Source organism: Entelurus aequoreus, linkage group LG23, assembly GCF_033978785.1.
Source record: "Entelurus aequoreus isolate RoL-2023_Sb linkage group LG23, RoL_Eaeq_v1.1, whole genome shotgun sequence".
NCBI lineage: Eukaryota > Metazoa > Chordata > Actinopteri > Syngnathiformes > Syngnathidae > Entelurus > Entelurus aequoreus.
In genome coordinates, this window is record NC_084753.1 from 43,367,461 (window position 1) to 43,385,835 (window position 18,375).

The window sequence follows — 18,375 nt, forward strand, 5'->3', positions numbered from 1 at the left end:
AAGACAACGGTGGCCTTCGCAGTGGGGGCGGGAGTTCCTAATTCTGAAAGCACAGTGGTCTACGGGCATGTGTGGATCAACTTGGGTGACGCCTACAACGCCAGCACGGGTACGATGTCATCAATACGTCATCTTGTAAGAGTGGTACAGACACCTACTAGATGTTTGAATCAGCACCACTAGGGGGCACTAATAACTCTTGTATACTGGTCCTCCTGCAGGTGTGTTCACAGCCCCCATCAAGGGTCTCTACTTTGTCTCCTTCACCTGCGCTATACATAGAGGGTATGTGATCGCAAGTTTGATGAAGAACATCGAAGACGAACTACTCTGAGTGGAAAGCACCAGCAACAACAAGTGTGGCAGCGCTACCAACAGCATGGTGGTGGAACTGCGGGCGGGAGACAGCCTTAATGTTTACTCGGCTAATGAACAACTCGTCAACTCCAAATATGAAACCATTTTTACTGCTTTTCTCATCAAGCACATGTAAACTACAAGTCATCCTCATTTGACTAATATGCATACACTATCAGATGATATTCATCCTTATTAGAGATGTCCGATAATATCGGTCTGCCGATATTATCGGCCGATAAATGCGTTAAAACGTAATATCGGAAATTATCGGTATCGTTTTTTTTATTATCAGTATCTTTTTTTTTTTTTTTTTTCTTTTTTTTTTTTAATTAAATCCACATAAAAAACACAAGATACACTTACAATTAGTGCACCAACCCAAAAAACCTCCCTCACCCATTCACACTCATTCACACAAAAGGGTTGTTTCTTTCTGTTATTAATATTCTGCTTCCTACATTATATATCAATATATATCAATACAGTCTGCAAGGGATACAGTCCGTAAGCACACATGATTGTGCGTGCTGCTGCTCCACTAATAGTACTAACCTTTAACACTTCATTTTACTAATTTTCATTCATTACTAGTTTCTATGTAACTGTTTTTATATTGTTTTACTTTCTTTTTTATTCAAGAAAATGTTTTTAATTTATTTATCTTATTTTATTTGATTCATCTTTTAAAAAAAATACCTTATCTTCACCATACCTGGTTGTCCAAATTAGGCATAATAATGTGTTAATTCCACGACTGTATATATCGGTTGATATCTGTATCGGTTGATATCGGTATCGGTAATTAAAGAGTTGGACAATATCGGCATATCGGATATCGGCAAAAAGCCATTATCGGACATCCCTAATCCTTATAATACTAATATTGATAAAGCATCATGTCAGGTTCAAACACTGATGACATCTATTAAACAGACAAAGAAGCAAGGAATCAAACAGAGACAGAATTCAATTTAGCTCAATCGAGGAGAAACGCGTAGACACTCTACCCGTGTGCAGTGTCGTCCCACGCTCTGACGAAAGAATGTACACCTCCTCTTGTATTTTGACTTTCCCTGATTACATGGCAACAGCTGTTTCTAAGGGAGCGGGGTCGTAAACAGCCATCGCCTTCGTTACAAAACAGTTCAAAGAAAAGGTGCCTGGAGGGGAGGTCAGGCCCTGCTTCCTCTCCGCTTTGTAGATCTCGGGTCAAGACAAAATCCTCCTGTGGATTACAATACATCAAAGAAACCGACGCCTTTCATGTCGCTTCCCATCCTACGCAGTGGAGTTTTACAAGCCTTTTGCTTGGTAGGATCAAAGACAGCTTTTGTCCTCTCGCCGGGCGAGCTCATTGACACACAAAGTTGTGTGACAACTTAGATACAATTTTTCTGACATATCAGATGATATTGATCCTCATATTACTAATATTGATACATTATCAGATGATATTGATCCTCATATTAGTAATTTTGATACAGCATTTGATGATTATTGATCACTACATATATTGTGTATAAATCACACATATAATAACCTACTCAGTGGCCTTGTGGTTAGAGTGTCCTTATTGATACCAATAATCCTTATCGATACCAATATTCCATATCGATACCAATATTCCTTAATGATACCAATATTCATTATTGATACCAATATTCCTCTTTATTGTGTATAATGATGTGTTAATAAATATATTAAACATGTACATGTCTCGCTTACTTTCATTAAAATGTTAAAAAATAAGTCATATATAAATGATCTTTTTCAACAATTAAATATCAATTGATCAGCTTTGGATCGTCTTTTATGGCAAAAAACATAATATTTAAACGTAGTATATTCCCTCAACAAATGTTCAAAGCCTTAAAAGATCAATAATTCATGACAACGTTGCCTTTGGTTGATTATTATTCAAAGAACACACCTCTTTCCCTTTTCTCGGCATTCTAAATAGTGAAAAACTGCTAGCAGGAGGCGGCTAACAATGCGGGTGTTGTGGATTTTGTCTATTCTGCGCGGAGGGTAGACAAAAATGGTACTAAGTAAAAATGACTGTGCCTTTAAGAGTAACATGAGTCAAAAGTGCTCATCCAAATAAATACTTAGTAAGTATTCAGTGAAAATACGACTCAAGTACTGATTCATTTACAGTAGGAGATACAGTACAGCCGTAGTTGCAACCAAACAAGATTTGCATTTAAAAATCATACGTTTGAACAAAATAATATTTGCAAAATAAAAATAATTTGCAAAAAAAGAATAGATAGTGGAATTGAAACAAAAAATTTTTTTGCAAACAAAAACAATTTGCAAGAATCAATAAAACTTTGGAATATTAAAAGATCTGCAAACACACTTGATAGATTTTAGATAACAAATATTTTCCAACAAAAAAGATTTGCCAACAAAATAATGAATTTGAAAATGTAAAAACTATTTGCAAAAAATGATGTGCAAACTAAACATAATTTAGTTATAATTAAAAAGATTTGTCAACCAAAATGACAAATTTGAAATACAAAAAAAGATTTGCGAACAAAAAACGATATAAACAAAAGAAAAAGATGCATAAAAAATAAAGATCTGCAAATAAAAATTGTTATTTTGAAATTTAAAAAAATTTAAACTGAATATCCATCCGTCCATCTTCTTCCGCTTATCCGAGGTCGGGTCGCGGGGGCAGCAGCCTAAGCAGGGAAGCCCAGACTTCCCTCTCCCCAGCCACTTGGTCCAGCTCTTCCCGGGGGATCCCGAGGCGTTCCCAGGCCAGCCGGGAGACATAGTCTTCCCAACGTGTCCTGGGTCTTCCCCGTGGCCTCCTACCAGTCGGACGTGCCCTAAACACCTCCCTAGGGAGGCGTTCGGGTGGCATCCTGACCAGATGCCCGAACCACCTCAACTGGCTCCTCTCCATGTGGAGGAGCAGCGGCTTTACTTTGAGCTCCCCCCGGATGACAGAGCTTCTCACCCTATCTCTAAGGGAGAGACCCGTCAGTAATGCGGACGCTGTATGGATTGATTTAGGGAGCCCTTTTTGTCTTTTTCATATTTTGTATTATTATTATTTATTATTATTCAATATTCACTGTATTTGATTTTTTTTTTTCGTTCCTTGACATGTTTCGTATAATAAATGTATGTTTGTCATTCAATAGAATATATATATATATATATATATATATATATATATATATATATATATATATATATATATATATATATATATATATATATATATATATATATTATATTAAATACAAATAAACAAAGACTTTGGTGTGGTCCAGTTTCAGTGCGCAGGTGCGGCCGATAGGTGGCGACGTTGCGTAGCACAACGTTGGTCCTCCAAGCAGGCGAAGAAGAAGCTGCAATAGACGAAGAAGAAGAAAGAACGGCGCTCGTCGGTTCATCACAAACCGGCGCCAATGTTGTCATAAGTGTCTTCTTTACTAACAAAATGGACAAACTCGGAGATGTTGACTCGTACGAGATCGAGGAGCCGAGCGACGAGGAGAGAGCAGCGAGCAGGTTGTTAGCCACCGAGCGCTAGCTCATGCTAGCCGGCTTAGCTTAGCTTGCATGCTAACACGTAAACAAATTTAGCCAGCGTGCTAACACGCAAACTGTAGTAAAGTGACTTACTCCTTATAATGCTTAACTCGAACTTTTAATGAAGCCCAGCACACAGACACATTATACACAGCCGTTAGCTCCACTGCTGTAAAAACACTGCTGGCCCCGTTGCCTAGGACCCCGCCTGAACCCCTGGTGGTGGTCACGGTGCTGCCTGAACAAAAAGGGCACATTAACATTACAACATAAACACACTTAGCTGGGATGCTAACACGTAAACAAACTTAGCTGGCATGCTAACACGTAAACAAACTTAGCTCACATGCAAACACGTAAACAAACTTAGCTCGCATGCTAACATGTAAACAAACTTAGCTGGCATGCTAACGCGTAAACAAACTTAGCTCACATACTAACACGTTAACAAACTTAGCTGGCATGCTAACACGCAAACAAACTTAGCTCGCATGCTAACACGTTAACAAACTTAGCTGGCATGCTAACATGTTAACTAACTTAGCTGGCATGCTAACACGTTAACTAACTTAGCTCGCATGCTAACACGTTATCTAACTTAGCTCGCATGCTAACATTTAAACAAACTTAGCTAGCATGCAAACACATAAACAAACTTAGCTGGCATGCTAACGCATACACAAACTTAGCTCGCATGCTAACACGTAAACAAACTTAGCTGGTATGCTAACACGTTAACAAACTTAGCTCGCATGCTAACACGTTAACTAACTTAGCTCGCATGCTAACACGTTAACTAACTTAGCTCGCATGCTAACATTTAAACAAACTTAGCTAGCATGCAAACACATAAACAAACTTAGCTGGCATGCTAACATTTAATCAAACTTAGCTGGCATGCTAACGCGTAAACAAACTTAGCTGGCATGCTAACACGTTAACTAACTTAGCTCGCATGCTAACACGTTAACTAACTTAGCTCGCATGCTAACATTTAAACAAACTTAGCTAGCATGCAAACACATAAACAAACTTAGCTGGCATGCTAACATTTAATCAAACTTAGCTGGCATGCTAGAGCGTAAACAAACTTAGCTTGCATGCTAACACGTAAACAAACTTAGCTCGCATGCTGACACGTTAACAAACTTAGCTGGCATGCTAGCACATAAACAAACTTAGCGCGCATGCTAACACGTAAACAAACTTAGCGCGCATGCTAACACGTAAACAAACTTAGCTCGCATGCTAACACGTAAACAAACTTAGCTCTTATGCTAACTCGTAAACAAACTTAGCTTGCATGCTAACACGTAAACAAGCTTAGCTCGCATGCTGACACGTTAACAAACTTAGCTGGCATGCTAACACGTAAACAAAGGTGCTATGTGTGTGTTGTGGTAGTTCGGAGGACGAGCTGGATGTGCTGCTCAGCGGCACACCGGAGCAGAAGAAGAAGCTGATCAGAGAGTATCTGACCGGGGAGAGTGAGTCCTCCAGCGGGGATGAGTTCCAGAAGGAGATGGAAGCTGAGCTCAGCTCCACCATTAAGACCATGGAGGACACCTGGGGACCCACCTGCACTACAGGTGACACACACAGTATTTCCTGTGCAGGCCTTTAGCACACGTTGACTAGAAGGTTCCATCCAGCAGGAAGCGTGGTGGCCAACCCTCCCATGTACGACAACATCTACTTTGACTCCGACTCCGATCAAGAAGACGACCAGCCCAGTAAGTCTCCAACCAAGATGGCGCCCGTGTCAGCAGTCTCAGGTACGATTCCCGTGCAGGTAGCTCCGGCGGGCGGCGGCGGGCACAGCGGGTCATCCTGACCAACGACGAGCTGCTCTACGACCCCGACGAGGACGAGCGGGACCAGGCCTGGGTGGACGCCAGACGCAGACGGTAAGAGCCTTCTCCCCCCCTGCACGCCTTCCCCGTCACACTTCCTGTTCCCGCAGCTACAACAGGAAGCGACCGTCCACGGCGGCCAACGGGCGGCGCTCTCAGCCCGCCAGTCTACCCAGCAGCGACGCCGTCCTCAACTGTCCCGCCTGCATGACCACGCTGTGTCTGGACTGTCAGAGGTGAGGCCGCCGTCCGTGTCTACCGCCGCCGCCGCACATGGCTAACGCCTCTGTCCGCGCAGGCACGACAAGTACCGCACGCAGTACCGCGCCATGTTCGTCATGAACTGCACGGTGAGGAAGGACCAGGTGCTGCGCTACCAAGGCCCCCCGGGCAGGAAGCCCCGCGGCAGGAAGCGGCGGAAGGCGGAAGACGAGACGCCGGAGCGGGTGCCGGAGCGGGTGCCGGAGCAGGTGCCGGAGCGGGCGCCGGCAGGGATGGACGCCGACGAGGTCTACCGTCCCGTGTGCTGCTCGGAGTGTTCCACGGAGGTGGCCGTGATGGACAAGGACGAGGTCTACCACTTCTTCAACATCCTATCAAGCCACTGCTGACGCCCCCTAGTGGACCGTAGGACCAACACACCTTTTTTTTTCAGTCCTGCTTTTTATTCTGTATGTGCAAGACTCGGAGTGGCCAAACCTTCCAAAAACTGAAAAGCTAGTAAGGGCACACTTTATTCAATAAATAAAACTTTCAAATAATGACTCACATAATTACCATAATTACAATTGGAATTAAATCAAAAGTCTTATGATGATGAATGTATTTAATGTCAATGCACACTTCTTTAATAATTGATGACTAATTTCATAATGTCATTATTTTCAGGTTTTAATGATTTATTTCTAACATTTAATGGTTTATTAAATGCATTGTCACATTAAATGTACACATTTAACACCAACATGTTTAATTTCAATTAATGCCACATTTTTAATTATTTATTGAAATATTTATTAAAAATGTAATGAAGTGTAATTTAACATGCTAAAAATAATGACATTGAATAACACTAACCTATTCGTATTGTAATGATGGCACATTGAAGTCACTATTTAACTATTTGATGATTTAATGAGATCATAAAATCATGACATATTTAAATCTAAAATGTATTTTCACATTGAATCTGTGTTCAATTGAATAATCAAATTCCAAACATATTTAATTCCGATTGTAATTAATGACACGTTCAAGTATTGATTCAGTTAAACATGATTTATTGAAATCATGAAAGTGTGACATAATTGAATCAAAAATGTAATTTTACATGAAATAATTTAACGCAATTTAATAATTGAATTCCAATTGTAATTAATGACACGTTGAAGTAATTATTTAAGTACTTCATAATTTGTTAAAATCATTAGATCATGAAATAAACATTTTAACAAATATAATTTAACAGTAAGGGTTATAAATTAATATAAACTAATTTAATAGTTGTTTAACATACTTAACTCCAATTGTAATTAAAAACACATTTAAGTCATGATTTATTTAAATATTTTAAGGTTTTTTAAAATCAATAAATTATGAATAATGTAATCTCACATTAAAGCAATTTAATACAATTTTAACGGATTCAATTCCAATGATGTTTAGTGCCACATTTCAGTAATGAGTTTAATATTTCATTGTTTAATTAAATCATGAAATTATAAAATCAAAATTTGACCAATTAAATGTAATTTCACATTAAATAAGATCATGAAATTGAGTAACACCAATGTATTCAATTCCAATTGTAATTGATGACACATTTATGCAATTATTTAATGAATTATTTGAGTACTTCACGATTTTATGAAATCATTAAATTATTAAATAAGGAAATCAACTTTAAAAAAAAATCTAAGTTCACATTCAACACAATAATGACATTTAATAAATTATTTAACTATAATTAATGACACATTTATGTAATTATAATTTGCTTAAATATTTAATGATGTAATTAAATTATTAAATCATGAACTAATGACATCACATTTTTTATGATTGGATATAAGTTAACATTAAATAAATAATGAAAGTCAACATATATAATTAGAAGAGCAAATGTCATATTTAAGTAATGATTTATTTGAATATTTAATTACATCTTTAAATTATGAAATAATGAAGTCAGAATTTGAACAATTAAATGCAAGTTCATGTTTAATGAATTATGAAATGTATTAACATTGTAAAATATGTAATTCAAATTGTAATTAATGACACTTAAGTAATTATTTCTTTAAATATTGCAGGATTTAATGACATTTTAAATTATGGAAATTTTAAAATTAAGATTTAATTTCACATTAAATAAATTAATGCAGTGTAGCAAACATTTTAACAGATTCAATTCTAAATATATTTGAACACACATTTCAGTAATGAATGATGTATTTAAATATTTCATGATTTAATCAATTCATTAAATTATGAAATAGTGAAACTAAAAATATAGCATTTAAGTGTAATTTCACATTAAATACATTAATGCAATTTAAGAACAAACATTTTTTCCAATGCTAATTAATAACACATTTAAATGATTATTTAGATATTTCATGATTTAATGAAATAAAATTAAATAAAAAATTTAACAATTAAATGTTATTTTACATTTTAAAAAAATAATGCAATTTAATAACATTAAACACTATTATTATTATTCATGCATTCAATTCCATATGTAATTAATGACACATTTAAGTAGGTATTTTTTTTAATATTTCATGATTTAATGAATTAATTCAATTATGAAATAGTGAATTTAAAAATTTAACAATTAAGTGTAATTTCACATTAAATAAATTAATGCAATTTAATAACATTAAACAGCCCTTTGAGACACTTGTGATTTAGGGCTATATAATTAAACATTGATTAATTGACATTATTTCCGATGCTAATTAATGACATGATTATTCAGATATTTCATGATTTAATGAAATCAATGAATTAAATAAAAAACAAACAATTAAATGTTATTTTACATTAAATAAAAAATAATGCTATTTAATAGAAATTTCATACATGTTTAAATGATTATTTAGATATTTCATGATTTAATGAAATCAGTAAATTAAATCAAAAATGTAACAATTAGATGTTATTTTACATTAAATAAAATAATGCAGTTTAATAACAATTTCATGCATTCAATTCCATATGTAATTAATGACACATTTAAGTAGGTTTTAAAAATATATATATATTTCATGATTTAATGAAGCCATTAAATCATGAAATCCGAAATTGAGCAGTTAGATGTAATTTCACATCTAATAAAATAATGAAACGTAATAACGCTTTAAGGTAATTAATTACTATTAAAATTAAAGACACATTTAAGTAATTTAAATATTTTAATGAAATAAATAATGTTATGATTAAATGTAAGTTTACATTAAATATATGGATTCATTGTAATGATATGCTCACATTTAATTCCAGTTGTAACTAATTTTAGTAACACATTTAAGTAATTATTCAAATATGTATTTAATTTAGTCCCATTTCACCTAATGTAGATAAGTATATGTATTAAATATATAGTCTGATTTAGTACAATAAAACGCGACTTTAGTGATAATGACCTAAGTTAGGGTTTGCAAGTATATTTTTATTGTATTGTCAGTGAATAGCTGTCATCCCTAAATGTGATTGGTTGAAAGGCAAAAGCGCGCTGACGTCACACGCCATCCGGAAGTAGCAGCCCAATTGGTTGAAAGGCAAAAGCGCGCTGACGTCACACGCCATCCGGAAGTAGCGGCCCAGAGGGCGACAGGAAGAAGGCGGAAGCTGTTTAAAAGTAGTAAACATGGCTCTTGGAGACTGTTGGAAGAACTTGTCGTGGTTCTATCGCCAGTATCTCCTGGTGACGGCTCTCTACATGCTGGAACCTTGGGAGAGGACCGTCTTCAGTATCCTTGCTAACGTAGCGTTAGCCACATGCTAACCACTAGCATCATTTTCTTCCGGGTTTACCAAGCTGCTCTTTGTCAACACGTCCATTCATAATGTGTTTCATGTGTCAATATGTGCATTTCTCTAAAATGTCGATAAATGTGAAATAATGTATGTGGAGCTCGGCCGGTGTCGAAAAAGGGCGGCGTCGAGGCTATGCCGTTGAAATAGACTGTAGCAGCCATGCTAGGGGCGTGCCTATGTGGCGGCCATCTTAGTGGGGGCGACGTTGCTGTTGGTAAAGCAATACAATGTTAGCTCCGTTGAAATAGACTGTAGCAGCCATGCTAGGGGCGTGCTTATGTGGCGGCCATCTTAGTGGGGGCAACGTCCCTGTTGGTAAAGCAATACAATGTTAGCTACGTTGAAATAGACTGTAGCAGCCATGCTAGGGGCTTGCCTATGTGGCGGCCATCTTAGTGGGGGCAACGTCCCTGTTGGTAATATATAATAATGATTTGCATTTGTAACGTACTTTACATTTGTTAAAATCTCAAAGTGCTACAAAGTATACAAATAGAAAGTAAGAATATATAATAAAAAATTAAAATAGAAATGAAATCATGACACACAAACAGAAACATAGATGAAAATAGAAATAAAAAGCATGAAAGCACTGGATAAAAAACAGATAAGCAAGGTGGGTTTTTAGTCCCTTCTTAAAATGGTCGACCGACTGTGGTGCTCTAAGATGGTCGGGGAGAGCGTTCCAAAGTTCGGGAGCGGTCGAGCAGAAAGCCCGGCGACCCATAGATTGTAACTTTGTCTCTTGCGCACTCTCGTCAGGATCCTCGCTGCGCTGTTTTGAATGTACTGGAGCTCTTTGATGCTCTTTTTGGGGACCCTGGCGAGAAGTGCGTTGCAGTAATCAAGCCTGGAGGAGATGAAGGCATGGACGAGTCTTTCAGTGTCGGCTGGGGTGAGCGAGGGGCGGAGTCTTGAGATGTCGCGGAGGTGAAAGAAAGAGGTTTTGCACAGATGGTTGACGTGGGCTTCAAAGTTCAGGTGGGGGTCCATTTTCACTCCCAGGTTGGTGACAACTGGGGAGAGTGGCAGGTCCTGTGCAGGGAAGGTGACGCTGGTTATGGGGCATGCGTTGATCTGGTGTGGGGTGCCTATTTTCATGACCACTGTTTTTGAGCTATTGAGCTGCAGGAAGTTGATGCTCATCCATGCCTTTATGTTTTCCGCTCAACCGACGCACGGAGGGGGGGGGTTGGTGGTAGCGGGGGTGTATAATGTAGACCGGAAGAGTTAGGGCTGCATGGGATTCTGGGTATTGGTTGTGTTGTGTTTATGTTGTGTTACGGTGGGATGTTCTCCAGAAATGTGTTTTTCATTCTTTTTTGCTGTGGGTTCACAGTGTGGCGCATATTTGTAACGTAACAGTGTTGAAGTTGTTTTATACGTCCGCCGCCGGTGTAAGCTGTGTGGCTGATGACTAAGTATGCTTTGCTGCGGTGCATTTAGGGCACGCCCTTAATTTAGTAATGAGAGTGAAAATAGGATCATATTTGCCCTGGGAGTTAACTAGGAGAGGCACTGAGATCCAGAAGTCTCCTGGGAAAATTGGGGGGGTCGGCAAGTATGCAGCTGAGCTGCATCCGAGTGGTCAAAGAGCCGCGGGTTGCCGACCCCTGGCATAGATCCAACGAATCGATGACTAAATTAATCGGCAACTATTTTAATAATCAAATTTAATCGATTAGTTGTTGCAGCCCTAAAGTCAATCATAACGTTCTACTTCATTCATCGAGTTTCATACAGATTACTTTATTAAAAAAATATATAATATTGATACACATACTTTCTATGTGGAAAAAAAAAAAAGTCACTTTGTGGTTCTTAACAGCCGGCGCTCAGACTCCCTGCTGGTCAGCGTGGCGGGCATGGCGGTGTACACGGGCTACGTGTTCATGCCGCAGCACATCATGGCCATCATGCGCTACTTTGAGATGGTCCAGTCGGGCGGCGCTGACCTCTGACCTCCATGAGATGCACCGCGCCTTCCCTGTGCAATTACCTGGCGGTCAGAGGTGAGGTTGGGTGCGGTCGCCATGTCGGACTTTTTTGGGGATCCTCGGCCATGTTGGATTTGAAATAAAAGACGTTCTTGGTTTCTTTTCACTTAGTTTTTTCTCACATTCTAGAGCACCTTCTTTTCTGTTTTTTTTTTACTGAGGAACGTCACGGACTCTTTCACGGACCAATCATGACTTGGAAAAGTAGGGTTGGGGACCCTCTGGTTGCTCTTTGACAGCATCCACAAGGAAAGAAGAATAAATGTTATATTTTTGAAATAATAATAGACAACTTTGCTTCCTTTGTCTCCCTCTAGTGGCCTGGCGATGTAAATGACTTGTGTTCACATCGTGTCATGTGACGGACTCATTGTTGGATTAAAACCTTTTATTTTCGACTTCCACTACTATGACCAGACGAGCTATAATACCTCGACATTGATGAGTCATAACACTCGTTATTTTTTTCGAGCGTTGACGGTTTAAAAAAAGGGAAATCACACTAAAATCTTTGGGGATCCAAAAGGGTCCCCACTTGTAAAAATTAAAAAAATAGTCATTGCTATTTTTGCTTCATTCAAAGCTTACAGTAAAACTGTAAATCGACTTCAGGTATGTCTGTCGATATAAAGGTAAGAACAAAAGTTGCATGCCCTTTTTGTCAAAGACAATCCTGGTTTGTATGGCAAAAACACAAAATATGCATTATCCAAACAAAAAAAAATGAAAGTGCAATATTTGATGTGAAGTAATTGGAGCCATTATTGGTCAATAATTCATAACATTGATTTTAATTCATTGTTTTTGATCAATGATAGTTAAAAAAAAATCATCACACTAAACTTCTCACGCACCCAAAAGGGTCATTCTTATAAAAAAAATTCAAAAATAGGTCATATATTATTATATTTCTATTATACATGCATTATGTCTAAACCCAGTTTTTCATGGCAAACACACAAAATTAGCAATATTTCCCCCCAAAATATTTCAAAGTAAAATATTTGATGTGAATACATTTGAGCATTATATAGGTCAATAATTCATAACATGGATTTTGATGTATTAATATTTTTGGAGCAATGACAGCATAAACAAAAATAATGGGGATCCATAAGGGTCCCACTCATTAAAATGTTAAAAATCAGGCATATATTTTAATTTATACTGCAACACTTAAATCTATAGACAAACGCCAGATCTGTCCATATCCTGTTTTTATTTTTATTTTGGCATGCACCCTTTATGTCTAAACCCAGTTGTTCATGGCAAACACACAAAATTAGCAATATTTCCCCCAAAAATATTTCAAAGTAAAATATATACATTTGAGCATTAAATAGGTCAATAATTCATAACATGGATTTTGATTTATTAGTATTTTTGGAGCAATGACAGCAAAAATAATGGGGATTCAAAACACTCTTAAAAGTGTTTTAAAAAAGTCATATATTTTTTAAAAGTCCCACTTAAATTATTGGGGATTTAAAAGGGTCCCACTCATTAAAATGTTAAAAATCAGGCATACATTTTTATTTATACTGCAAGTCTTAAATCTCTAGACAAAGGTCAGGTTTGTCCATATCCTGTTTTTATTTTTGGCATGCACCCTTTATGTCTAAACCCAGTTGTTCATGGCAAACACACAAAATTAGCAATATTTCCCCCCTAAAATTTTCAAAGTAAAATATTTGATGTGAATACATTTCAGCATTAAATAGGTAAATAATTCAAAACATGGATTTTGATTTATTAATATTTTTGGAGCACTGACAGCATAAACAAACATACAAAAATAATGGGGATCCAAAAGGGTCCCACTCATTAAAATATTAAAAATCAGGCATCCATTTTAATTTATACTGCAACACTTAAATCTCTAGACAAACGCCAGATCTGTCCATATCCTGTTTTTTATTTTTATTTTGGCATGCACCCTTTATGTCTAAACCCAGTTTTTCATGGCAAACACACAAAATTAGCAATATTTCCCCAAAAAATATTTCAAAGTAAAATATATACATTTGAGCATTAAATAGGTCAATAATTCATAACATGGATTTTGATTTATTAGTATTTTTGGAGCAATGACAGCATAAACATACAAAAATAATGGGGACCCAAAACACTCTTAAAAGTGTTTAAAAAAAAGTAATATATTATTTAAAAGTCCCACTTTAATTATTGGGGATTTAAAAGGGTCCCACTCATTAAAATGTTAAAAATCAGGCATACATTTTTATTTATACTGCAAGTCTTAAATCTCTAGACAAACGTCAGGTTTGTCCATATCCTGTTTGTTTTTTTGGCATGCACCCTTTATGTCTAAACCCAGTTTTTCATGGCAAACACACAAAATTAGCAATATTTCCCCCCCAAAATATTTCAAAGTAAAATATTTGATGTGAATACATTTCAGCATTAAATAGGTCAATAATTCAAAACATGGATTTTGATTTATTATTATTTTTGGAGCAATGACAGCATAAACAAACATACAAAAATAATGGGGATCCAAAAGGGTCCCACTCATTAAAATGTTAAAAATCAGGCATCCATTTTAATTTATACTGCAACACTTAAATCTATAGACAAACACCAGGTCTGTCCATATCCTGTTTTTATTTTTATTTTGGCATGCACCCTTTATGTCTAAACCCAGTTGTTCATGGCAAACACACAAAATTAGCAATATTTCCCCCAAAAATATTTCAAAGTAAAATATATACATTTGAGCATTAAATAGGTCAATAATTCATAACATGGATTTTGATTTATTAGTATTTTTGGAGCAATGACAGCAAAAATAATGGGGATTCAAAACACTCTTAAAAGTGTTTTAAAAAAAAGTCATGTATTATTTAAAAGTCCCACTTAAATTATTGGGGATTTAAAAGGGTCCCACTCATTAAAATGTTAAAAATCAGGCATACATTTTTATTTATACTGCAAGTCTTAAATCTCTAGACAAACGTCAGGTCTGTCCATATCCTGTTTGTTTGTTTTTTGGCATGCACCCTTTATGTCTAAACTCAGTTTTTCATGGCAAACACACAAAATTAGCAATATTTCCCCAAAATATTTCAAAATAAAATATTTGATGTGAATGCATTTGATTGAGCATTAAATAGGTCAATAATTCATAACATTGATTTTGATTAGAGATGTCCGATAATATCGGCCTGCCGATATTATCGGCCGATATATGCGTTAAAATGTAATATCGGAAATTATCGGTATCGGTTTTTTTATTATCAGTATCGTTTATTTTTTATTTTTTATTTTTTAAATTAAATCCACATAAAAAACACAAGATACACTTACAATTAGTGCACCAACCCCAAAAAACCTCCCTCCCCCATTTACACTCATTCACACAAAAGGGTTGTTTCTTTCTGTTATTAATATTCTGCTTCCTACATTATATATCAATATATATCAATACAGTCTGCACGGGATACAGTCCGTAAGCACACATGATTGTGCGTGCTGCTGCTCCACTAATAGTACTAACCTTTAACAGTTAATTTTACTCATTTTCATTCATTACTAGTTTCTATGTAACTGTTTTTATATTGTTGTACTTTCTTTTTTATTCAAGAAAATGTTTTTTATTTATTTATCTTATTTTACTAATTTTTTAAAAAAGTACCTTATCTTCACCATACCTGGTTGTCCAAATTAGGCATAATAATGTGTTAATTCCACGACTGTATATATCGGTTGATATCGGTATCGGTTGATATCAGTATCGGTAATTAAAGAGTTGGACAATATCGGATATCGGCAAAAAGCCATTATCGGACATCCCTAATTTTGATTCATTATTATTTTTGGAGCAATGACAGCATAAACATACAAAAATAATGGGGATCCAAAACACTCTTAAAAGAGTTTTAAAAAAGTCATATTATTTAAAGGCCTACTGAAATGATTTTTTTTTATTCAAAAGGGGATAGCAGATCCATTCTATGTGTCATACTTGATCATTTCGCGATATTGCCATATTTTTGCTGAAAGGATTTAGTAGAGAACATCGACGATAAAGTTCGCAACTTTTGGTCGCTGATTAAAAAAAAGCCTTGCCTGTAGCGGAAGTAGCGTGACGTCGCAGGTTGAAAGGCTCCTCACATTTCCACATTGTTTACACCAGCAGCGAGAGAGATTCGGACCGAGGAAAGCGACGATTACCCCACTAATTTGAGCCAGGATGAAAGATTTGTGGATGAGGAACGTGAGAGTGAAGGACTAGAGTGCAGTGCAGGACGTATCTTTTTTCGCTCTGACCGTAACTTAGGTACAAGCTGGCTCATTGGATTCCACACTCTCTCCTTTTTCTATTGTGGATCACGGATTTGTATTCTAAACCACCTGGGATACTATATCCTCTTGAAAATGAGAGTCCAGAACGCGAAATGGACATTCACAGTGACTTTTATCTCCACGACAATACATCGGCGAAGCTCTTTAGCTACAGAGCTAACGTGATAGCATCGTGCTTAAATGCAGATAGAAACAAAAGAAATAAGCCCCTGACTGGAAGGATAGATAGAAGATCAACAATACTACTATCAGGAGACACCGAACCAAACACTGGACCTGTAACTACACGGTTAATGCTGTGCCGCCTGTGGAAGCCTAGCAATGCTGTTGCTAACGACGCCATTGAAGCTAACTTAGCTACGGGACCTCGACAGAGCTATGATAAAAACATTAGCTATCCACCTACGCCAGCCCTCATCTGCTCATCAACACCCGTGCTCACCTGCGTTCCAGCGATCGACAACACGACGAACGACTTCACCCGATCATCGATGCGGTCGGCGGCTAGCGCCGGCTAGCGCGTCTGCTATCCAAGTCAAAGTCCTCCTGGTTGTGTTGCTGCAGCCAGCCACTAATACACCGAACCCACCTACAGCTTTCTTCTTTGCAGTCTTCATTGTTCATTAAACAAATTGCAAAAGATTCACCAACACAGATGTCCAGAATACTGTGGAATTTTGCGATGAAAACAGAGCTTTTTGTATTGGATACAATGGTGTCCGAATACTTCGGTTTCAACCATTGACGTCACGCGCATACGTCATCATACATGGACCTTTTCAACCGGAAGTTTAGCAGGAAATTTAATATTGCACTTTATAAGTTAACCCGGCCGTATTGGCATACTTGCCAACCCTCCCGTTTTTACCGGGAGACTCCCGGTATTCAGCGCCTCTCCCGACAACCTCCCGGCAGAAATGTTCTCCCGACAAACTCCCGGTATTCAGCCGGAGCCGGAGGCCACGCCCCCTACAGCTCAATGAGTGGGGACAGCCTGTTCTCACGTCCGCTTTCCCACAATATAAACAGCTCGCCTGCCCAATGACGTCATGACTGTAGAATGATGGAGGGCGAGTTCTTGGTTTCTTATGTGGGTTTATTGTTAGTTTCATTAACGTCCTCCCAGCGCGGTAACAACACACAACAACAGCAGTCACGTTTAGTCTACCGTAAAGCAGTTCGTCTGCCGTAAACAGCAATGTTGTGACACTCTTAAACAGGACAATACTGCCATCTACTGGATAGCCTCCAGCACACTGAAATTCAAGTATTTCTTTTATTTATATGTATAATAAAATAAATATATATGTATATATATATATATATATATATATATATATATATATATATATATATATATATATATATATATATATATATATATATATATATATATATATATATATATATATATATATATACTACCGTTCAAAAGTTTGGGGTCACCCAAAACATTTTGTGGAATAGCCTTCATTTCTAAGAACAAGAATAGACTGTCATGTTTCAGATGAAAGTTCTCTTTTTCTGGCCATTTTGAGCGTTTAATTGACCCCACAAATGTGATGCTCCAGAAAGTCAATCTGCTCAAAGGAAGGTCAGTTTTGTAGCTTCTGTAACGAGCTAAAGTGTTTTCAGATGTGTGAACATGATTGCACAAGGGTTTTCTAATAATCAATTAGCCTTCTGAGCCAATGAGCAAACACATTGTACCATTAGAACACTGGAGTGATAGTTGCTGGAAATGGGCCTCTATACACCTATGTAGATATTGCACCAAAAACCAGACATTTGCAGCTAGAATAGTCATTTACCACATTAGCAATGTATAGAGTGTATTTCTTTAAAATTAAGACTAGTTTAAAGTTATCTTCATTGAAAAATAAGGACATTTTAATGTGACCCCAAACTTTTGAACGGTAGTGTATATATATATATATATATGTATATATATATATATATATATATATATATATATATATATATATATATATATATATATATATATATATATATATATATATATATATATATATATATATATATATATATATATATATATATATATATATATATATGTATATATATATATATATATATATGTATATATATATATATATATATATATATATATATGTATATATATATATATATATATATATGTATATATATATATATATATATATATATATATATATATATATATATATATATATATATATATATATATATATATATAAAATCTC

The 18,375-nt window shown here is 36.3% G+C and overlaps 2 protein-coding genes across 3 annotated transcripts; both read left to right on the forward strand.

Moving 5' to 3' along the window:
* Window positions 1–3,681: 3,681 nt before the first annotated feature.
* Window positions 3,682–6,788, forward strand: eapp (e2f-associated phosphoprotein). Of its 2 annotated transcripts, none has more exons than XM_062035124.1 (6): window positions 3,682–3,894; window positions 5,320–5,504; window positions 5,568–5,648; window positions 5,708–5,822; window positions 5,879–6,004; window positions 6,067–6,788. In XM_062035124.1, exons 1-6 carry the CDS (start codon window positions 3,824–3,826, stop codon window positions 6,377–6,379), a joined length of 891 nt encoding a protein of 296 aa, XP_061891108.1. In that variant the 5' UTR covers window positions 3,682–3,823; the 3' UTR covers window positions 6,380–6,788. The 2 variants fall into 2 exon arrangements, with proteins under 2 accessions (XP_061891108.1, XP_061891109.1); XM_062035125.1 differs by having other exon boundaries at window positions 3,683–3,894; window positions 5,571–5,648; window positions 6,067–6,748.
* A 2,599-nt stretch (window positions 6,789–9,387) lies between these two features.
* Window positions 9,388–11,909, forward strand: sptssa (serine palmitoyltransferase, small subunit A). Its single transcript, XM_062035129.1, has 2 exons — window positions 9,388–9,745; window positions 11,652–11,909. The coding sequence occupies exons 1-2, from the start codon at window positions 9,643–9,645 to the stop codon at window positions 11,771–11,773; spliced, it is 225 nt and encodes a 74-aa protein (XP_061891113.1). The 5' UTR covers window positions 9,388–9,642; the 3' UTR covers window positions 11,774–11,909.
* Window positions 11,910–18,375: the final 6,466 nt, after the last annotated feature.